The sequence below is a fragment of the Seriola dumerili genome, unplaced genomic scaffold (assembly GCF_002260705.1).
Source record: "Seriola dumerili isolate Sdu_G_001 unplaced genomic scaffold, Sdu_1.0 BDQW01000017.1, whole genome shotgun sequence".
Lineage (NCBI taxonomy): Eukaryota > Metazoa > Chordata > Actinopteri > Carangiformes > Carangidae > Seriola > Seriola dumerili.
The window spans coordinates 3,799,636-3,817,160 of record NW_019174272.1 but is presented as its reverse complement, the minus strand read 5'-3'; the positions used below and the strand labels follow the sequence as shown (position 1 = coordinate 3,817,160).

The 17,525-nt window shown below is 44.2% G+C and overlaps 1 protein-coding gene across 3 annotated transcripts in view; it reads left to right on the top strand.

Moving 5' to 3' along the window:
* rtkn (rhotekin) overlaps positions 1-17,525 on the top strand; it is a 53,599-nt gene that overhangs the window by 13,617 nt on the left and 22,457 nt on the right. Inside the window, exon 1 of one of the 3 annotated variants that reach the window (XM_022754631.1) lies at positions 14,718-14,851. The exons of the other annotated variants lie outside the window; for them this stretch is intronic. Within the exon in view, the coding sequence (XP_022610352.1) occupies positions 14,828-14,851 (24 nt within the window). The 5' untranslated portion in view covers positions 14,718-14,827. Of the gene's footprint in view, positions 1-14,717; positions 14,852-17,525 lie in introns of those variants that run through there. 3 annotated transcript variants of the gene reach the window in all.

Genomic DNA, 17,525 nt, shown 5'->3' with positions numbered 1-17,525 from the left:
CCTATTATGTTAGGCTCAGCCTGTGTGTTAGGAGAGAAGGATTTTGTCGGTGCTCCGTTTACCTAATCCTTAGTCGTGTTTTGATCAAACCCCAGAGTTGGTGTTGGATTAACTGATTGTGTAATGTATTGGTTTCATTCCTCCCTCATTGCAGCCAATTAGCACATCTGGCCGTGCTACGGTCAGATCAAGCTAATCCAGCATCCCATCAGCAGGTAATCGCCATTTAACCCCACAATAAAACTCTTCTCTCTCCACTAACCGCTTCTCTGTTGTCTGTGAATATCTGAGTTTGCCCCGTCCTCGGTGGCCCCTGGCCAAGAAGCAGCGATGCTCTGTGTTTGAGCTGCTCGCCTGCCTGCCTGCCAGCCTGCCCTGTCATTTAGATAATGGCTGTTTTCTGTCTGTTTTTGTTCAGCCTCCAGGCTTTTGTTACAAGGTGTCAGTCTTTGTGTTTTACTGCGGGGAGATTTACCTGCAGCATGTTCTGCTTCAAGGAACTGCTGCTGGTGTAACTAAATGAAGACTTAATGGAATAATTGACGTTGGAGTAAGAATTTGTTGCTCTGTTGCTTGCTCATTATCATCATTTGAAAAACATCCACATCTATCATTGAGAAAAGTGGGAACAGCTGTGGGATGAACTCCTTTCACTTCTTTAAAGGAGTTAAGCTTGTGTTAACACAATTCAGTGTAGTGTTCGTGGCATTTGAGGTCTTGTTAAGTGAATATTTTCCAGTTCAGCAGCATACCAGATCAACTTTCAGAGGGGATTGGCTGGATATGAATCTACACACAGTGAATTGTGAAGCAAGTGCAAGCGCTCGCGCACACACACACACACACACACACACTCACTCACTCACTCACTCCTAAGAGAGTCCCAGAATGTTTTGTGAGCACCCATAACCCTCCCTCTGTGCATTCACCTCAGCTATTTCTCTTTCTACCTCAAGAACAATAAATCTGTTCTCTTACTGTGTGTATGCTGGTGTCTGTGACAGATTAGCCGGCTGATTTAAACTCTGAGGGTGGAGGCTTTTCTTGGGGAAATGACCCGGCCTGCTACCGGCACCCCTGGCTCCTCTCCTCCTCTCCTCTGAGGTGAAAGGGCTTTACAGCTCCTTTGTTTTCACTGTTTGCCTCTGTAAAAGAGTTGAGAGGATCTGCCTCAGAATGATGGAGGGCCATATGTGCATGTGTGCTGAGAGGAGCGGCCCCAAACGTCATGTAAAAGTGAAGAATGTGGTTTAAAAAAAAACAAAAAAAAAAACATCTTCAGTACCTCATCTCACGTAACTTTCTTTAAAGGAGTGATCTTCTTCCTCTTGATGAAGCCTTGAAATCAGTCACTGACCCTCTGAACCCCTCTACTCCACTCCAGTGGGTCCCTGTTGTTGAATACCACAAGAAAGTGTGTGTGTTTTAATTAATGTGGCTCAGTGAGCAGGGCACAGTGTGACGCCAGTTTCCTGTTGAGGGGTCTGCTTGTGGTTCGCGGAGCTTGGTCTCAACCACGGCACAAGGAAGGATGAACACACACACACGCGCACACACACACACACACACACACACACGCACACACACACACACACACACACACACACACACACACACACACACACACAAACAGCTGTATCAGGTCCAGGATTAACGCGCCGGAGAGAGGTCTCTGAGCTTGTACTTTTCGTGTATACGCTCTGGAGAGCAGAGGCAGAGTGGCTGTGAACCAATTTTCCCAGAGGACAGAAGCGGGATCACCAGTTTGTGGCTGAGAGTCACACGGAGTGTAAACTCTTGTTCTGAGGACAGGAAACTGGCCACCAAACAGCTGGAGTGATGGGAAAGGAGACTGGATTTGCCCTGTCTTATTTTTCTGCGTGGAAACTTTCTCACATTTTTGTAACATCGAACTTGTAGCACTGAATTTGAAATTGGGAGCCGCTATTTTTGTTGGATGTGGTAAGAATTTCCAAGAGAGACGTAAATGAATATTTAATGGGCTAAGTGATAAAAGATTGAAACGATCTGTGACACTGGGGATCGGTGCTATGAAATATGTATTTGAATTGGCCAAATGCTTGTGACCCTGTGACCCACTAAGGCACACCTTCCCCTTCTTCAGTTTTCTCTCCGTTTATCAGTTTGTAACAGCAGTAAGCACGAGGCTAATAATACAACTGTCCATTGTTTAATTATCAATCCTAGACTTTTTTGCATCAAATTAGTGTTAGATAACATTTCTGGGTGTTCATTTTCACCCTTGCTTCCCCTCGTGAGGGGCGCCAGCTGACACGGTTATAATTTCTCCATTTATTATCAAGCCAGTAAAAAGAACAAAGCTCTCCACCCCGCTATGCATGTGTGGTGGTGCGGTATTTGCAATTTGTTTGTTTAAAAGGGCGTGGGGGGCTCCTACAGTAATATCTCTCTGTTTCTTTCCCCTCTTTCTTCTTTTTTTAAAAAAAAAAAAGTTCATTACCATCATCAGAGACGCGTCGTAGGGGTTAATTTAGCGCCGAGTTGGGGAGCGTCCGGGCGCACACAGTGGGCTAGTTGTGTCGATCACTCCCGCAGAGGCGATGCCCTTTTGTGGAGAGGTCTCTTGTCACACAGAGGACAGACGGCATTCACAGTCGGGACACAGGGACACAAAGAGAAGAACTGCATTTTAAAAGACTCTATTCTTTCCCCGCAGCCGATGGGTGTTGACTGTGGGTGTTTGAGAGGATCTTTGTTGCCCGGAGAAAAGTAGAGAAGAAGAATACGCGCCGTGAACGGGTTGGGGGAATTTTATGGACAGGGTTACTACAGTGCAGCTGATGCTGTCATCTACTCCACCTCTGTCTGCTTTCCCGCAGTTGCAAATCTTGTTTTGGATGAGGAGCGGAACTTTTACGCAGTGTTTACGCACTGATTGTTCCGAGTCTGGACTGAACAGGAACTGTTCATAATGAACTTTTTTGCCTGCTCGGTACCTGCGGGACAGCGGTTTGAGCCCGATTATTAACTCCAAGAAGAAGTAATTTTGTGGATATCTGCTTAAAGGATGCCAGTTGATAAATTCACAAACATGGAGGAAAAACTGTGGATATTAGAGGATCTCAATATGATGTACATCCGCCAGATTGCACTCAGTTTACAGGTAAAAGTTTATTTCAATCTCCAGTTGACCATCACTTGTCTCTGACCCTCTGCATGCATTTGTGTTGCTCTTACTGCTGTCACCAGTTTTTACACAATCTCCAAGTTGTGTGTGTGTGTGTGTGTGTGTGTGTGTGTGTGTGTGTGTGTGTGTGATCATGTCTCAGACTATTTTACTTTACTTTTTTATTTTACTAATAACTGAAATCTATTTCCAGTCTGCCCCAGTCCATGTCTGCCCCCCCCCCCCCCCCCCCCCTAAGTACAGTGCATTACTGTGTTAACGGACTGAGTCTGCAGCTGTGGCTCAGTGTTGTGAATTTACAGAGGGGCTAGTTGAAGAATCTTTCTATGTGACAAACAAGTCGAGCTGGCACTGGTGTGGTCTCCCTGTACAGATGGCAAAGCTCTCACTGACAGCAAATAGAAAACAACACTGCATGCCATCCACCTCTCCCTCTCTGTGTCTCCCCTTCCAACTGGGGTTCACACACAGTCCACAGCTGCACATATGGGCCTCATAAGTCCCTGTGGGAATGTGTGTGCAGACTAGTGTTGTGTTCTGAAAAAGACAGGCAAAAGACATTCCACACAACATGAGGGCAGCTTATCATTTATATAATATCTTACCTTTTTTTTTTTTTTTTTTTTTTTTTGCAAATCTCCACATTCGCCCTTAAAGTTAACGATGGTTACACAGGAAATACTTTAGTCTCATTCTTAACAAAGTCCAGGGGAAGAGGAGACACATGGACACTTTGGAAATGTTACAGGAATTTCATAGGGAAATTCAAATGTACTTTATTTTCTGGCCCCATAATCTGAAGAGATATTGGCTGTCTGTGCTGCAGCTGTTTAGAGTTGAAAAAAGCCATTTCTTTCTGACTATGTCAGCTGAAATCTTGTCCAAAAGGCCTTCAGCTGTGTGACACCAGGGCTGAACGAGAGGTGATATCACTCACTGGTGTGTCGTACCTGCTAGCTGCTCTGGCATCGTTTTCCTGTACGAGGTGTTGCTTTGTTTATCTACTTGTGCCAAGTGCCACAGAGCAAGCCAGGTGTCTGGCTTTTTAATCACATAAGAGAAGATATAAGCCTGAAATGCACTGGCACAAGTCAGCCATCACAAGGTCTTTTTACCAACAAGTTGATCAGGCATAATCAGCTTTTTGGTTCCTGTCACAGAGGCTCTTTTGATGGAGAAACTTGTTTACAGCTTGGACACAGACTGGAAAGTGGCACTTTATCTGAATATTGAATCTAGGGCATTATGTAGGAATGCAGAGAACAGGCATTTCTGTCTGAAGACCTTTTGTGCATTTTAGCATTTTCAGGTCTTCGTCTCAGCTTTATATCTCGAAATGCAATTGCAAGGACAGGAATGTGTAATAACAGGATGATGAGCCCTCATTTAGCCCTGTGGGAAATCCCTCTTGTCGCTTCTCCCCCTGCACGGGGAGCTCAGAGGTCAGGGTCGGCTGCAGAGCGCCACTACTCTCCAATAACAAGTGAGAATTTCAGATTGTTCAATACAAATTCATGCTCGTCTTCAGCTTATGAGTATTTTTGCTGGTAAACACTCACTTGTTTGCTCATATGCTCATTCACTCAAGTCACTCTCTCTTCCCCCTCCCTCCCCCCATGTCTCCTCTGCCTGGGTGGGTAGGGAGGGTTATGAGACAGGGATTCTTTGTATGTGAGCTGAGCTGCACGGCCCACAGTCTAACTGTAATTTCAGCTAGCTATGGATGTGTTTTGCTCCAGGGTCTTTCATAAATGTCTTGCTAGCTCATTACGACTTGCAGTTCTGCAAACTATTTTCTCCTCCTTTTTGTTTTTCCCTGGAGCAACATGCAGTATAAGTTTAACATACACAGAGTTACACCGTGTTTGTGACTTCTTTCTGCACTGGTCATCTCAGAAGATAGAGGCATCTGCCAAAAGAAAATTAAAAAGTGAGAAGATCATGCATGTCCCGAGGTTCCAGCATTCCTCAGGCATCTGTAATTGCTGTGTCGGGAAGGGAGAGAGAGCAGTCGTTGTGTTATTTTCAAGCTCAGTAGGACGTACCTTTTCTGCTCTTCAGGTTTTAACAGGTCTGTTATAATAGGAATAACTGCATTCTTGGCTGCACTGCACTTTTTTTTTTTTTCTTTCGTCTTTCCCTCCTCTATTAGGAGGCCCATAACACAGTCGCTGCATTTCCGCCCCTAAGGAGAAGTGGCTGCTGGGAAACAGGAAGTGGTCATGTGTAATTACTGTTTCCCACCGGGAAAGACAACATGATGTCATTGAACCCACTGGCAGACATGTACACACCATTTCCTGTCACCACTGACCCGGATACACAGCGTTTTGAAAAAAAAACAAACTTTATACAGTGTTTAATGTCACCCTGTTCTCCGCTCCTCTTTTAGCCTTCTTCACCTCCTCAGGCTCAGTCACCCTGGCCTTTCCCCTTCTCCCCATTGATAGCCCGAGGGCCGTAGATGGACACTTTCTCCCTGGTCTAATTTTAGCCTGCAGACTGGCCTTGACTACATAGATCGCAGCTTTGCCAGTTGAATGTTGAAGTTTGTGAAGGGGTTTCTGAGGTCATTCATTTTTGCCCAAGTTATAAAAGCAGGATTTGTGCTGCATTTCATTCTGTGAGTCGGCCATTGTTTGCCAAAGTACAATACTTTCTCTATTTGTGAGTGTGTATGTGCGTTGACCTCAGTGGATCAGTGCAGCCCAGCTCTAAATCAGGGAGGGAGTTCAGCTTGGGGCATTAAGCTGCTACAGCTCTGATGCTGCTTCTGATCATACCAATGATATCATCTGATGAAAGACTAAAAAGGTTTTGAGTTCTGCTGCATTTATTGTATTTGTTGCAGTTTTAGGAGTAAGACAAATGAAATCATGTTATGGGGCAACTGCTGTGGTCGGGGTAGCTCATCCTCTCACCCTGGTTGACTGTGAGCTCACGTGGGGGTCAGGTGGGAGTTTCTCGTTGCCTCACCCAGGATTCATGTTTGACCTCTCACACGCCCCCCAACTCTAAACTTAGCTGTGGCCATGCCTCGGATAGTTCTGTGGATTCTAGACACTGCAGGCACGGCTTAAATATCCATTGGCTGGTATTCATGCAGCCTCTCTTCATCTGATCTCTGACCACTGGTCAAACTGCCTTGACCGTTTGGTTGAGCAGGACTCATCAGAAACAAGGTCTGTCCATGGAGATCACTGCCTCCTCCATTGCATTGATGTAATTTCACAACATCTCCTCTGTATGATTCTGATTTTTTTTTCCTTGAATATATTTTGTCTGAGGACATTCACTGTGGCTAATTTACAATTTCCCCGCTGTGTGAAAAGCCTTCAGTGTATCAGCCCTGGTAACATATATTTTTCAGCTCCACTCCCTTTAGACCTCACAGATCTAAAACTAGGAGGTCCTGGAGGGGCCAAAGGCCAAACTGACAGCAGTTAATCCCTGCCTGCTGTGGGACAGTTACCCAGTATCTTCTTGTGTGCTGTGGCTGGCCCAATGAATCTCTACCATGATGATGAATTTGTAGTAGGAGCAAAGGTTAATCTTTTTTGTACTGGAATGGAAAAACAGTGCATGTACATTTTAGCTTCAGTCCCCTGGCTTACCTGGTCTAGACTCTTAATTACATTCCATTTAATTTTTAATTTTTTTTTTCTATTCTTGGCTTTCTCCACCATCTTCTTCTTTTATCATTTCCACCATTAATTTGATCGTTCTTTACCTTATTATATATTTCTTCCTTTCTTATGATAAATTAATCCTTTCAGCATTAAAGCCAGCATCAATATATCCTTCCATTAAGAAGCAGTCGGCAGTAGAAACCTGCATGTGTGCATATGTTAGTTCAGCTGTGAGGTTGTTTAAGTAGCCTAAGTTACACCAGACCTGCCTGCTTCAGTGGAAGGTGTGCTAAAGCTAACATCGCTCGCTCTCTTGTGACACAGAATACACAGTCGTGTCCGATCCAAAACACATTCCTGCACAACGAACCACTTCATCGTACACTGCTCCCTGCTGAGCTCGTCCCTGTGTGTCTGTGCGCTTCTGACGGTGTGTGTGAGTAAATAGGGAGTGTAAGAGTAATAAGCCGATACTGTAAGCCATATAATCAAGCAGAGTTCATTGATTTAATGAAGGACTTTTTAGGTTTATTAGCCGGGATTTTACTGTGAATGAGTTTTTTTAATAGGCTTCTTCTATTTGTTTTGAATTAGATGGAAGAAGTTCCTACAGCCTAAATTAAATAGAAATAGCAAGGTTTATTTACTTGTAGTGTACATGGGTTTTAGTTTGTTTACTGTGTGTGTGTGTGTTGTGTGTTTGTAAGTGTGTCTCTGGCATCTGTACCATTGATAGCTACAGTAGGTTCCAGTTTTTCCAGTGCTGAATGCCAAAATCAAGCACAGTGTGTGTGTGAAGTGGAGGAGAAAGGGGGCTTTGTATCAAATCAAATACACCCGGCGCTGCCTACCAAGCTCCCTCCTCTTCTTCTTGGAACCACACATCGAGCTCCTAACCCTCAGCCACATCTTCCAAGCCTTCCTGTCTCCCAGCCAACCTGAAGTCTAAGAACCACAGTCCAAACCAACACTTCCCCTACCCCCAGTGCTGCCCCCCCCCCCCCCCCCCCCCCATCCGTGCCTCAGTCCTCTCCTCATGCCAGCCATCGCCCATGCAGCGGATAGGAGGAGCAGCACACGTCTGAATAGGCACTCTGTGTGAGCAGGAACCAGTAAGATGCCACGGCCTGAGCCAGTTTCCTTTGAAAAACAGCAGGCTTGAGCCAGGAGAGTGTGAAGGAGAAAACACCATGCCAAACCGAGAGGTGTTGTTATTGGAATATCGACCTGACTCCCTGCACCTTCCCAGCCTGCTTCTTTTTTGTCATTCGCTTCCCCTCTCCTCCAAACTATCTCTGCCTGAAACTATTTGAATATTTCACTGCGCTGTTCCCTGTCAGCCTCTATCTCGGCTTTCGGCCCTTATTTCCACACACTTTTATCTCACCCTTCAGCGTCACCTCTCCTTAATCCTTGTTCTCCTCACTTTCTACTTTCACCTGCAGATGCACAAAGACGCTTTAGGTCTTTTTTTTTTCTTTTTCTTTTTTTTTTTACAGCTGCAAAGAAAATTAGAGCCACTTAAGCTGTTTGAATGGAGACTGCAGGCATTATTCAAATCAGCACAGATTGGATTTAATGCTAGATTTGACTTATCGTGTCAACAGCTCACGAGTAACTGTTTAAGTGGAGATATTAAAAATGTTGTATTCCTTTGTAAAAACATGCAATTAAAAACATCTGAACAAGTTCTGGAGATGCAGCTGGGGGTGCAGGCTGTTTCTTCAGATGGCTGTCTTTGAAAATGTGCGCAAACACACATTGTGTTAAAAAGAGCATTGCTTAATTAAGCCTGTAGATGTTGCTTTTGTGTTTGTCCATATGGATGCAATTTATGCTCATGTGTGTTAGATCTATTTATGTGCTTTCCCGCTTGTGTGATAAACTCTCTGCAGTGTACATGATTATGTGCAAGTTTATGGTTGATTCAGCGGCTTTATTGATCTTTGATGAGGTTTATGTACAGTATGCGGGGGAGTTTTAAGTGTGCATGAATAGATTCAGTCCATTTCTGTGTGTTTATCTCTCTCTGATCTCTGATCTGGCTATCCATCACAACACTGTAGCCATGCGAGGAGAGGGCCCTGGAACAGAGAGTAGGTGGAAGTCAGAGAGGTGAAAGAAAAGCTGTCTAAACAAACAATTACAACCGTTAAAACAGTCCATTCCCCTGTGCACATTGCTCTGATAGCATCACCAGCACTACTGTAACCCTAAAGATTGTGTCTGCTGGGGCAGCACGAGTGCGTGTTCGATGTGTGCTTAAGTAGCAAGCCAAAGTGTCTAATTGAATCACTGCACACTGCGGGATCCTTGGCCACTGAGTTTCTGTGTGCATGTGTGTGCGTGTGTCACTGGTGTGTGTGTGTGTGTGTTTGGCAGGTGGAACAACTCTGTCAGCATTTGGAGGGCTGCCTTCTGAGCATCTGAGAGTCCATTCTGCTTTCATCAAGGACAAACGAGGATCTCTTCTCTCTGTCATACAGTATATGATGTAATGATGTTGTTATTGACTCTGTCTCCGTGTCTAATTTCCACAGTGTCTGTAAGAGACACAGCAACATCACATCAATAACAGTTTGGTTGTTTTAATGTCGATCATTTTGAATCATATAAAACTTAACACATGCTCAGTGAGCAGAGGGCCTCACGGCATCTGTTGAGGGGCTTTATTATCAGAAAGGCAAGACTAGCCAAAGTTTTCTGTGACTTTTGTTGGTGGATGCCTGGCCTTCAGAAGACGGATGGCCGTGTGTGCTGTTAAGGAAAATCCAAATGCCAAAGGCGAACCGTCACAGGGGAATTCCAGGGTTTAGAGGCGGGTCAGCAGGAGAGCCGGGGCTTAAAGCTGAGGTAGATCTGAGGGCCAAGGCTTCTGAAAGGGGCCTCTTGTTGTGGTATGAGGTGTTGAGAGGCACTGCTGAGCTGTTCCACTCCCAAAACAACACCCCTTCCCCAAAGACGGCCTCTCTGTCTCACCATGATGAGATCAGTGGAAGAAACTCCTCCAAGAGCTGGATGATGTCATGTTTGGGAGATGGGGTCAAAAGCTCAGGGTCACGTTATGGGAAGATGTGTCTGTATGTGGGAGGGGTGTACATTGTTTGACCCCGGCTGTTGTGCTCATGTGTTGTCGCAGTATCTTTTCTTCTTTCTGCTCTCTCCTTGGACACACAAACATACATAAGCACACACACACCTTTGACTCTGTGACCCTCCGTGTCCTCCCTCACCCCTTCTATTAGTGAGGCTATTAAACCAAAGCTTGAAGAGCCTCCTCAGGTTGTCAGGGTTGAACTGTGTCCATATGACAGCGTATGTGTTTCTAATCTTGTCATCACTTGGAGACGAAAAGGTTAATCCATCTTACCTTTATTGGGACAGACTAAGAACCTGGGCAGGGATTCCTATTGGTTCTGGGGAGTAGCTTGTCTCAGTATGATTGGCTGAGACAGATAACAAACCGGACTGAAAACCCCTATTAACCCCTGTTACACCAAGCCCCTTTGAAGCACTGTGTCATTGGTCAGTATGTCACTGTTTGTGGTTATGTAACATTCATGTGTAAGTTTATTGAGGTACTGTTTTAGTCCAACACACACAGTCCTCACTGTCCTCACAGTTGGCAACCACAGCTGTCACAGTGTGATCAATCAAGCCTGACAGTCAGTATATTTAGCTCTGATTTCATTTGCATAATACTGAGGTATAGTTTGCCATTGCTGAGCACCACTGTTTCCTGGTGCTGTTAGGGTTCTCAAGTTGCACATGTTGATGCTGTTGTAGTGATTGAGCCTGTTGAGCCTCGTCAAAGGACAATTTCTGTTACTTTGTGACAGATAATAAAGCTTTCTTGAATCTTGGTCTTGATAAATGTAGGTGTTGGGATTGTGACTGCAGTAGACGGGGTATACACGCAGATTTTATAATCCAGATTTACAGGCTAGTGTAGCTCCATGGCCTAATTAGTATTTCAACTGCCAACAAGAGGTGAATGAATATCACGTCTTATACGTGATTAGGAGCTTGAATCAGTAACTCTGTGATGGTGATGTCATGACTGTGCTGTGTCAGGCTCTAGTCCACTCCTGGCATACTTGGAAGTTAGACACCCGTTATGTCCATGAGCTGTTCTACAGCACCTCAGGCTGCCTGACACTGGGAAGAAAGCAAGTCTCTACATGCCACTTATGCTTGTGTGAGACAAAACCGTAACAGACACATAACGATATGGACACAGTTTAGACATGAGGCACAGTTCAGCAATGAAAGTAAAGGAGAGGAGTGAATGATCCTGTTTCTGTCCGTAGATGTTGCCATTCCCTCTTATGACCAATAGGAGGCTGATAGGCTAACCATCTTGAAGAAATGAGTGAATACATTTTTTCTCCTTCCATTTTACATGTGAACACAAGGGGCACTGCTGTGAATATGAATGAGAAAAGGTAGGAAGTAAATTAAAGATAAATGCAAACTATAGCTGCAGATCTGTATTATAATATTTAAAGTTACGTACACTAAACTATACTGCAGTATAATCCACATGTACCGAGCTGCATAGCTTCATAATTGTCAATGTTGTGTCTCCATTGAAGATATAGCAGTCTAAAGATGTAGTGGTAACGGGAAGAGAAAGGTGTCACACTCCAGTCTCTTATTCCCGACACTTTGCAATAAAGCAATTCAAAGTTTATCCATGTGCTTCAGTGCTTCATTTGAGCCAGTCTATGTGAAACGGTAATGTGAGACCTTTCTTAAAACAAAGGGCTTTGAAAAAAATGTCTAAAATATGTGAAAGAGAAACATTGTTCTGTCCCACAACAGCTACTGTCAACAAGGCACCAGATTCAAATCTGCACAAACACACAGTGTGAGTTTTTTTAAGCTTAGTTGCTGTGCAGTTGCTCCTACATAGGCCATCTTAAAAAAAAAAAAACATTAAATATAGAGATTACAGGTTGAACAGAAATGGGAGGGAAAGAGACACGTGGCTACAGAAGGCTTGTATTTATGTATATCTACAGTGGGAAGGAAGTGGTCTTGAGGATGTGCAGTAGCAGCAGAGAGGAAGAGAAATACTTGTTTGAGGAAAAGCACTTTGTCTGTGAGTCAATAGGAAATGCTTGAGTCTCAGAGGGAGAGGGCTGAGTAGGTTAGTCTGGCTGGAGGAATGTCCTCTCATCCTGTGAAATGCAGTGTAATGACACTGGGAATGATGCTATCATTCATTCAGCTGGTCCCACTGAGTCATAGAGCATGGGAAAATCGTATATCCAGATTCCTTGAATGTTCTCACAAATTCAGTTTGTGTGTTGTTGTCTGGACAGTCGCATCTTAGTATTTAACAGGAGGACATGGAGAGTTTAATAATCCACCACGGTTTTATCTGTCTGTTCTCTACATCTTTGCATTTGGTGTCGCAGCTCACATATGATCTGTGAGCTACAACACACACACCCCTGCCCCACCGGTGAACTGTGAGTGTAAATTTGTCTCTGACAGCACTTCTCTGGCTGGCTCCCTGGCACAGCTACTTGCTGATGAAACCTTAATCTGATTAACTGTAGGATATTTACAGCACTAAGTCCTGCGTTATCAAGGCTCATCTTGTTTTTGTTGCGCACGTCTACTTGCAAAGAGAGGGAGAGAGAGAGAGAGAGAGCGAGAGAGAGGGTTGGAGGCAAATTGTAAATCCTGTAGGACTTTGTTAATATTCTTGTTGGTGTGTGATGCCTTGAGCTTCTCTGTCCTCTGCTCCCACCGTGAAGTGAACTTCATGACAAAGCACCTTTTCCTCTGTTGTCCTTCGCTAGAGCTAGAGCTCTGTATTCACCCGGCCAGGTGCACAGATGTATTGTTGCACCGTTGAGATGGACTTTGCCTCCATGTTGCTATTAACTAAGGCTGCCCACAGACTGACTCTCTCCTCCTCCATCCTGATCCTCCTACACGTCATCTGCTGCATCTCTGGACCGTGTATCTCATTCCACTTCTTGACTCACCCACAAACACACAACACACACAACAAAACAAGCATTTGTGTTTTTTTTGTCTTGCTTCACTGAGATTGTATCCATTTTGCCCTGCTGATATTTAGGGAGATGTTAAAAAAGCAAAAATGGGAACATTGTTTGATGCTTTACAGTTGTTTCCTGCAGAGGTATATTTTTGTAACGTCCCTCCTTGTGTTTGCAAAATATGTCCTGGACACTATTATTAGTTTTCCAGTGCGGATTTCCTGGAGCCAAACTCTCAGTTAGCTGATTCATCCCTGTTTTATTATCACTTCATTTTAACCGGACTCATCTCAGTTTTCCGTTTCCACCTGCCCACAAATCACTCTCATACATCACCGGTCGACAAGGCGACACGCTCTGCTGCACAACAGCTTCCCAGTGTGCACATATGGGCCAGGCTATAAGCAGAGAGAGAGAGAGAGAGAGAGAGAGAGAGAGAGAGAGAGAGAGAGAGAGAGAGAGAGAGAGAGAGAGAGAAGAAGGAGAGAGAGAGAGATATGTCATACATGCACCAATGATTGCCAATGTTGTTTATGCACACTGTGGTGTCTTCACATTGGAACACATTAGACTGCTAATTTAGAGTACAGTTATGGGTATGCAGCTGCTATTGCCAACAAATCATCATAATAAACCTATATATTGTGGGAAGAGTTTGAAGTATGCTGGTTGTATGGCGACTATATTATAGTTGTTGTCCTTCTCTTTTTTTTTTGTTACAAAATAATCTTCATGATATAGGGTCATAAGTGATTTACAGTATATGTCCATATGGACTCACTTCACGATATCTCACCTAAAATAGCTGCATTATTTACAGTTTAATTGCATGGAGATTTTGTTTTTTATTGCAATAATGAATAAACATAGGACACTCAAGGCTGTCCATGTATTTGACGTACGACCTTCCTGATAAATGCAGAGGTAATGCTCACCAACATACAGTATTTTAGCTGCTTATTTGAGTCATGGGCACAAGTAAGGACATGTTGAGAAATGGGGATGTTTTGGCTGCACTGTGCAGCATTGCAAACAGCATATTGACCAGTGCCTTGTGCAAAAACTTGAGTCATAACTTTAAAAAAAAAGAAAAACATGTTTTTTCCACTGTGGGTGGTGTAGGCACCAGAGCGGCCGCAGTGGATTTTACTGACACTCTTGCAACCCACTTCAAACTATGGCCAAACTGAGGGCTGCCAAATCCTTCTTATGTCAGTTTCTTCCAAATAGCTCAAGACTGTGCAATGCCCTTTTGTAAAATTTTCAAGGGACCCTGGGACCCCATGAGAAACACTGAAATGCATGCCTGCGTTTGCTGTGGTGCACTGGCAACAGCAAACCTCGTGAGCAAAACATCACCTCATTTAATGACAGTGGGACGACCCTGTTCCTGATATTTGCCCCTCCTTTCCTCAAGGACCCCTGGAGGTCCCTGGACACAGCTTTGGGAGCTAGTGTCTTAAATGTCAATTCACTCTCTTCTGCCTGCGCGCAGCTAGACAGATTAGGCACAAACGCACACACACACACACACACACACACACACACACACACACACACACACACACACCCGCCTCCTCGGAATTGGCTCTCGGTTGGTCCATCAGTCGGTCAGCCTTTATCCTCCCTTGTGCTGGTAGTGGTGTGTTTGCGTGTGTGTGAGTCCGGACCGGAGCTAAGGAGCTACTAGGACAACGACGACGACAATGATTATGATGATGAAGACAACACACAGAGAGGCTGAAACACATGACCGCTATCGCCCCCAAAACGCCAAGAGTGTGGCTTGTATTTTCTGCGCGGATCCTTAACAACTTCTGAGGTTAATAACCGGCAGCTGGGTCCGGATTCTCAGTGGATATTTCATGTTGCCTATAAATGGAGGTGCCTGAAAGGGAAAATCTGAGTTAAGGTATTTCGTGTGGGACGTTGAACGGTCACTGGTGTTGCGTAAAGCGCCCGTGCTGCCAGTTTTGGAGAGTTGGGAAGCGGAGTGCTCCTCTTCGAATAGGATGAACAACTCAAACAACCAAAGGGTAAGCGTGTTGTTTTCTTTGTTGCCGAGAGATTCGGAGGAGGATTAAGTTTGAGATGGAATGGAAAATGTCAGTCACTTGTGATACTCGTCACACTTTGCGTTAATTCGTCACTGTCAGTCAGATCACGTATTAAGCCTCCTGTGATCCTACAATGAGCCGCAGAGCAGCGGCTTTGGAGACATCGCATTGACTCCAGCTGATTGGAGCAAGTCCACTCTGATAACGTGCTGTTAGCTCTGTTTGGATAGACGCAACGGTGCTATTGCAAACCCTGCCATTTAAAAATGTGTTTATCTCTCAAGTCTTTATGTGTTTATCTCTCAAGGCATTCCTGACTGAACCTGATCAGAGACTATTTTCATTCAATGAGATATGTTTATGATTGAACCAGCGGGTTTAATTAATGAAATTACAACTTTTAGAACTGACACACAGTGCTCTGTACCGTCCACCACGTTTCTCTCTAAGTGGAAGATGATTGATTTAATAGTAGATGAACTAGTCCTAAAAGATGAATTTACTGGTGGAAATTGTTTAACTGGTGTATAAGGTATATGCCGAATTAAAGAGTGGCACCTAATGATTTGTGAAATCTTTTAGGTCTCGTTCTACAAATTCAAATCTTCTACCAATAAACATAATTTTTTTAAATTGCAAGATTTGTAAGTGGAGTTTGTACACAATATATAATATACAATGTTGCCTGTAACTGGTAAGTGTGCCTTTTTTACTTTAGGGGACAGATGTTGTTACATTAACATATTAATTAAAGTTCCTGAGGGCATAATTACCAGGTCAATAATAAGAGCAACTAATGATTTTGTTTCTTTGTCACCTTTACTCTTTGTGGCCCTCTCTGTGCTGTGTGTGTGTTGCTGGAGTAAAAGGTGACATTAGTAGGGGGATAGTAACTCGGTTTCATGTTGTCTGACAGCACTGTGACTTATTATCCAGCCCCTCAGAGTGGGGACAATGTGAGAACTGTGGGATATTACTTCAAATAAAGACTTACATGCAGTCATCAGCCCTTCCCCTCTCATGTGAATAAATCTTTCCTAAACACCTTCAGTTGGCGGCAAAGAAATAGCCAAACTTAAATTGAATTATGGAGCAGAAAAGACCCTTAAATATGAGGATATTTACTATTTTAATGAGATGCCATGGTTTTGACAGAAAGCTGTTGGCTTTATGTGGATGCCAGTCCACATAGCAGAGACATGTCTATCATGCATTCATATTTCTATTTCAGGAAGAAGTTCACCATGCATTCTACTTAAACTCACGCATGCACATGCACACACACACACACACACACACACACACACAAACCTCAGAAAAATGCTAAAAAAAGAAAGGACAGCTACCAAAAAATGTTTTCCTCAGCATGCTGTCCCCTTAAGAACAGGGGCCATAGAGCCTGAGTGTGTGTGACAGCCAGTCATACTGGTTTCTTAGTTTGGGCACATTTGACCGACAGACTGGTAGCTCTGACCACTTCCTATAATCAACTTTTTTTTATCGCCGCTGAAACTCTATCCATGCACAAATGAACCAAACAACTACCTTCATCTCTGTCTGTTGATTGCCTTCACTTTACTTAATGACAGGCTGCTTCCTGATGTGAGAGAGCTAGAGTTTAGATTTTACTCTCGTGTTGATTTAAAAGGTCACCGGCATCAGCATCAGTCAGGGACTGAGCGAGCAAGGCAGATGTGATCTTTCCATTCCTGGAGCACATCCTGCATTTCTGTGTGTGTCTCTATCTCTGTGTATATGTGTGTGCGTGTGCAGTGCATTGGAAGCCACTCTTGTTACAACCACAGCCGTCTCTGATCATTAGTAGTGAAAAGGTCACTGATGTGCCAGAGGTCCTCCTCAGTGTGACTGCGGAGCATCGTCAATACACAGTCTTCCTGATACGTTTTTTGTACAGCCGCGTGTTCCTTTTTGCTGCTGTACACTTTAAGTCTAGTCTTGGTCGGTGCATGCTGCAGTTAAGCAGAATCTGTTGGCTGTTAAATGCATTTCTGCTTGTGCTTTTCATTGCGTTTGCAATTATGCAAGGAGGAAAGAAGCATCCAGCATCCTGTGTCAGTTCACTGGCCATGGAATCCTTTTGGCCCTTGTCTAACAATCAATAACCACTTACTGCAGAGGAGCTTTCTGCAGTCAAGTTTCTGTCTGTCCCCCCTAGCTTTCTGTCTGTCTCTTTCAAGATAGGTATCTGTAGTGTCTCCTCTGCTTGTATCTGACTGTCTCTCCTCCTTCTCTTCCCTCCCCAGTCTTCATTCACCTCTGCAGTCACGTGCGAGTGTGGGTTTTTTTTTTCTGTTTCATGCTGACTCTCTCTGCCCCGCTCTGTGCTACTGTGTGTCTGCAATAGAGGTCATTCTGTTTTCTCTGCTGATACTGTCCACTGCTTTTTCCCAGGGGGTCGGCTGCTGGGACTGAGATACACTGAGATACATAGGACCCTCCTCAGCCTAAGAAACTCAGGGGGAACTGCAAACCCATTACTTACTGTATGACAGAAGCCGTGGAGGAGGAGGGGGTGAATTGGACTTTGTTTTGTGTGTGTCTCCTTGAGCCAGTTGTCTAAGGAATAGTGTGAAAAATGAGCCACTTAGAGCCTGCTCCGCCACAATATTGCCTCTCCACCCACCCAATTATG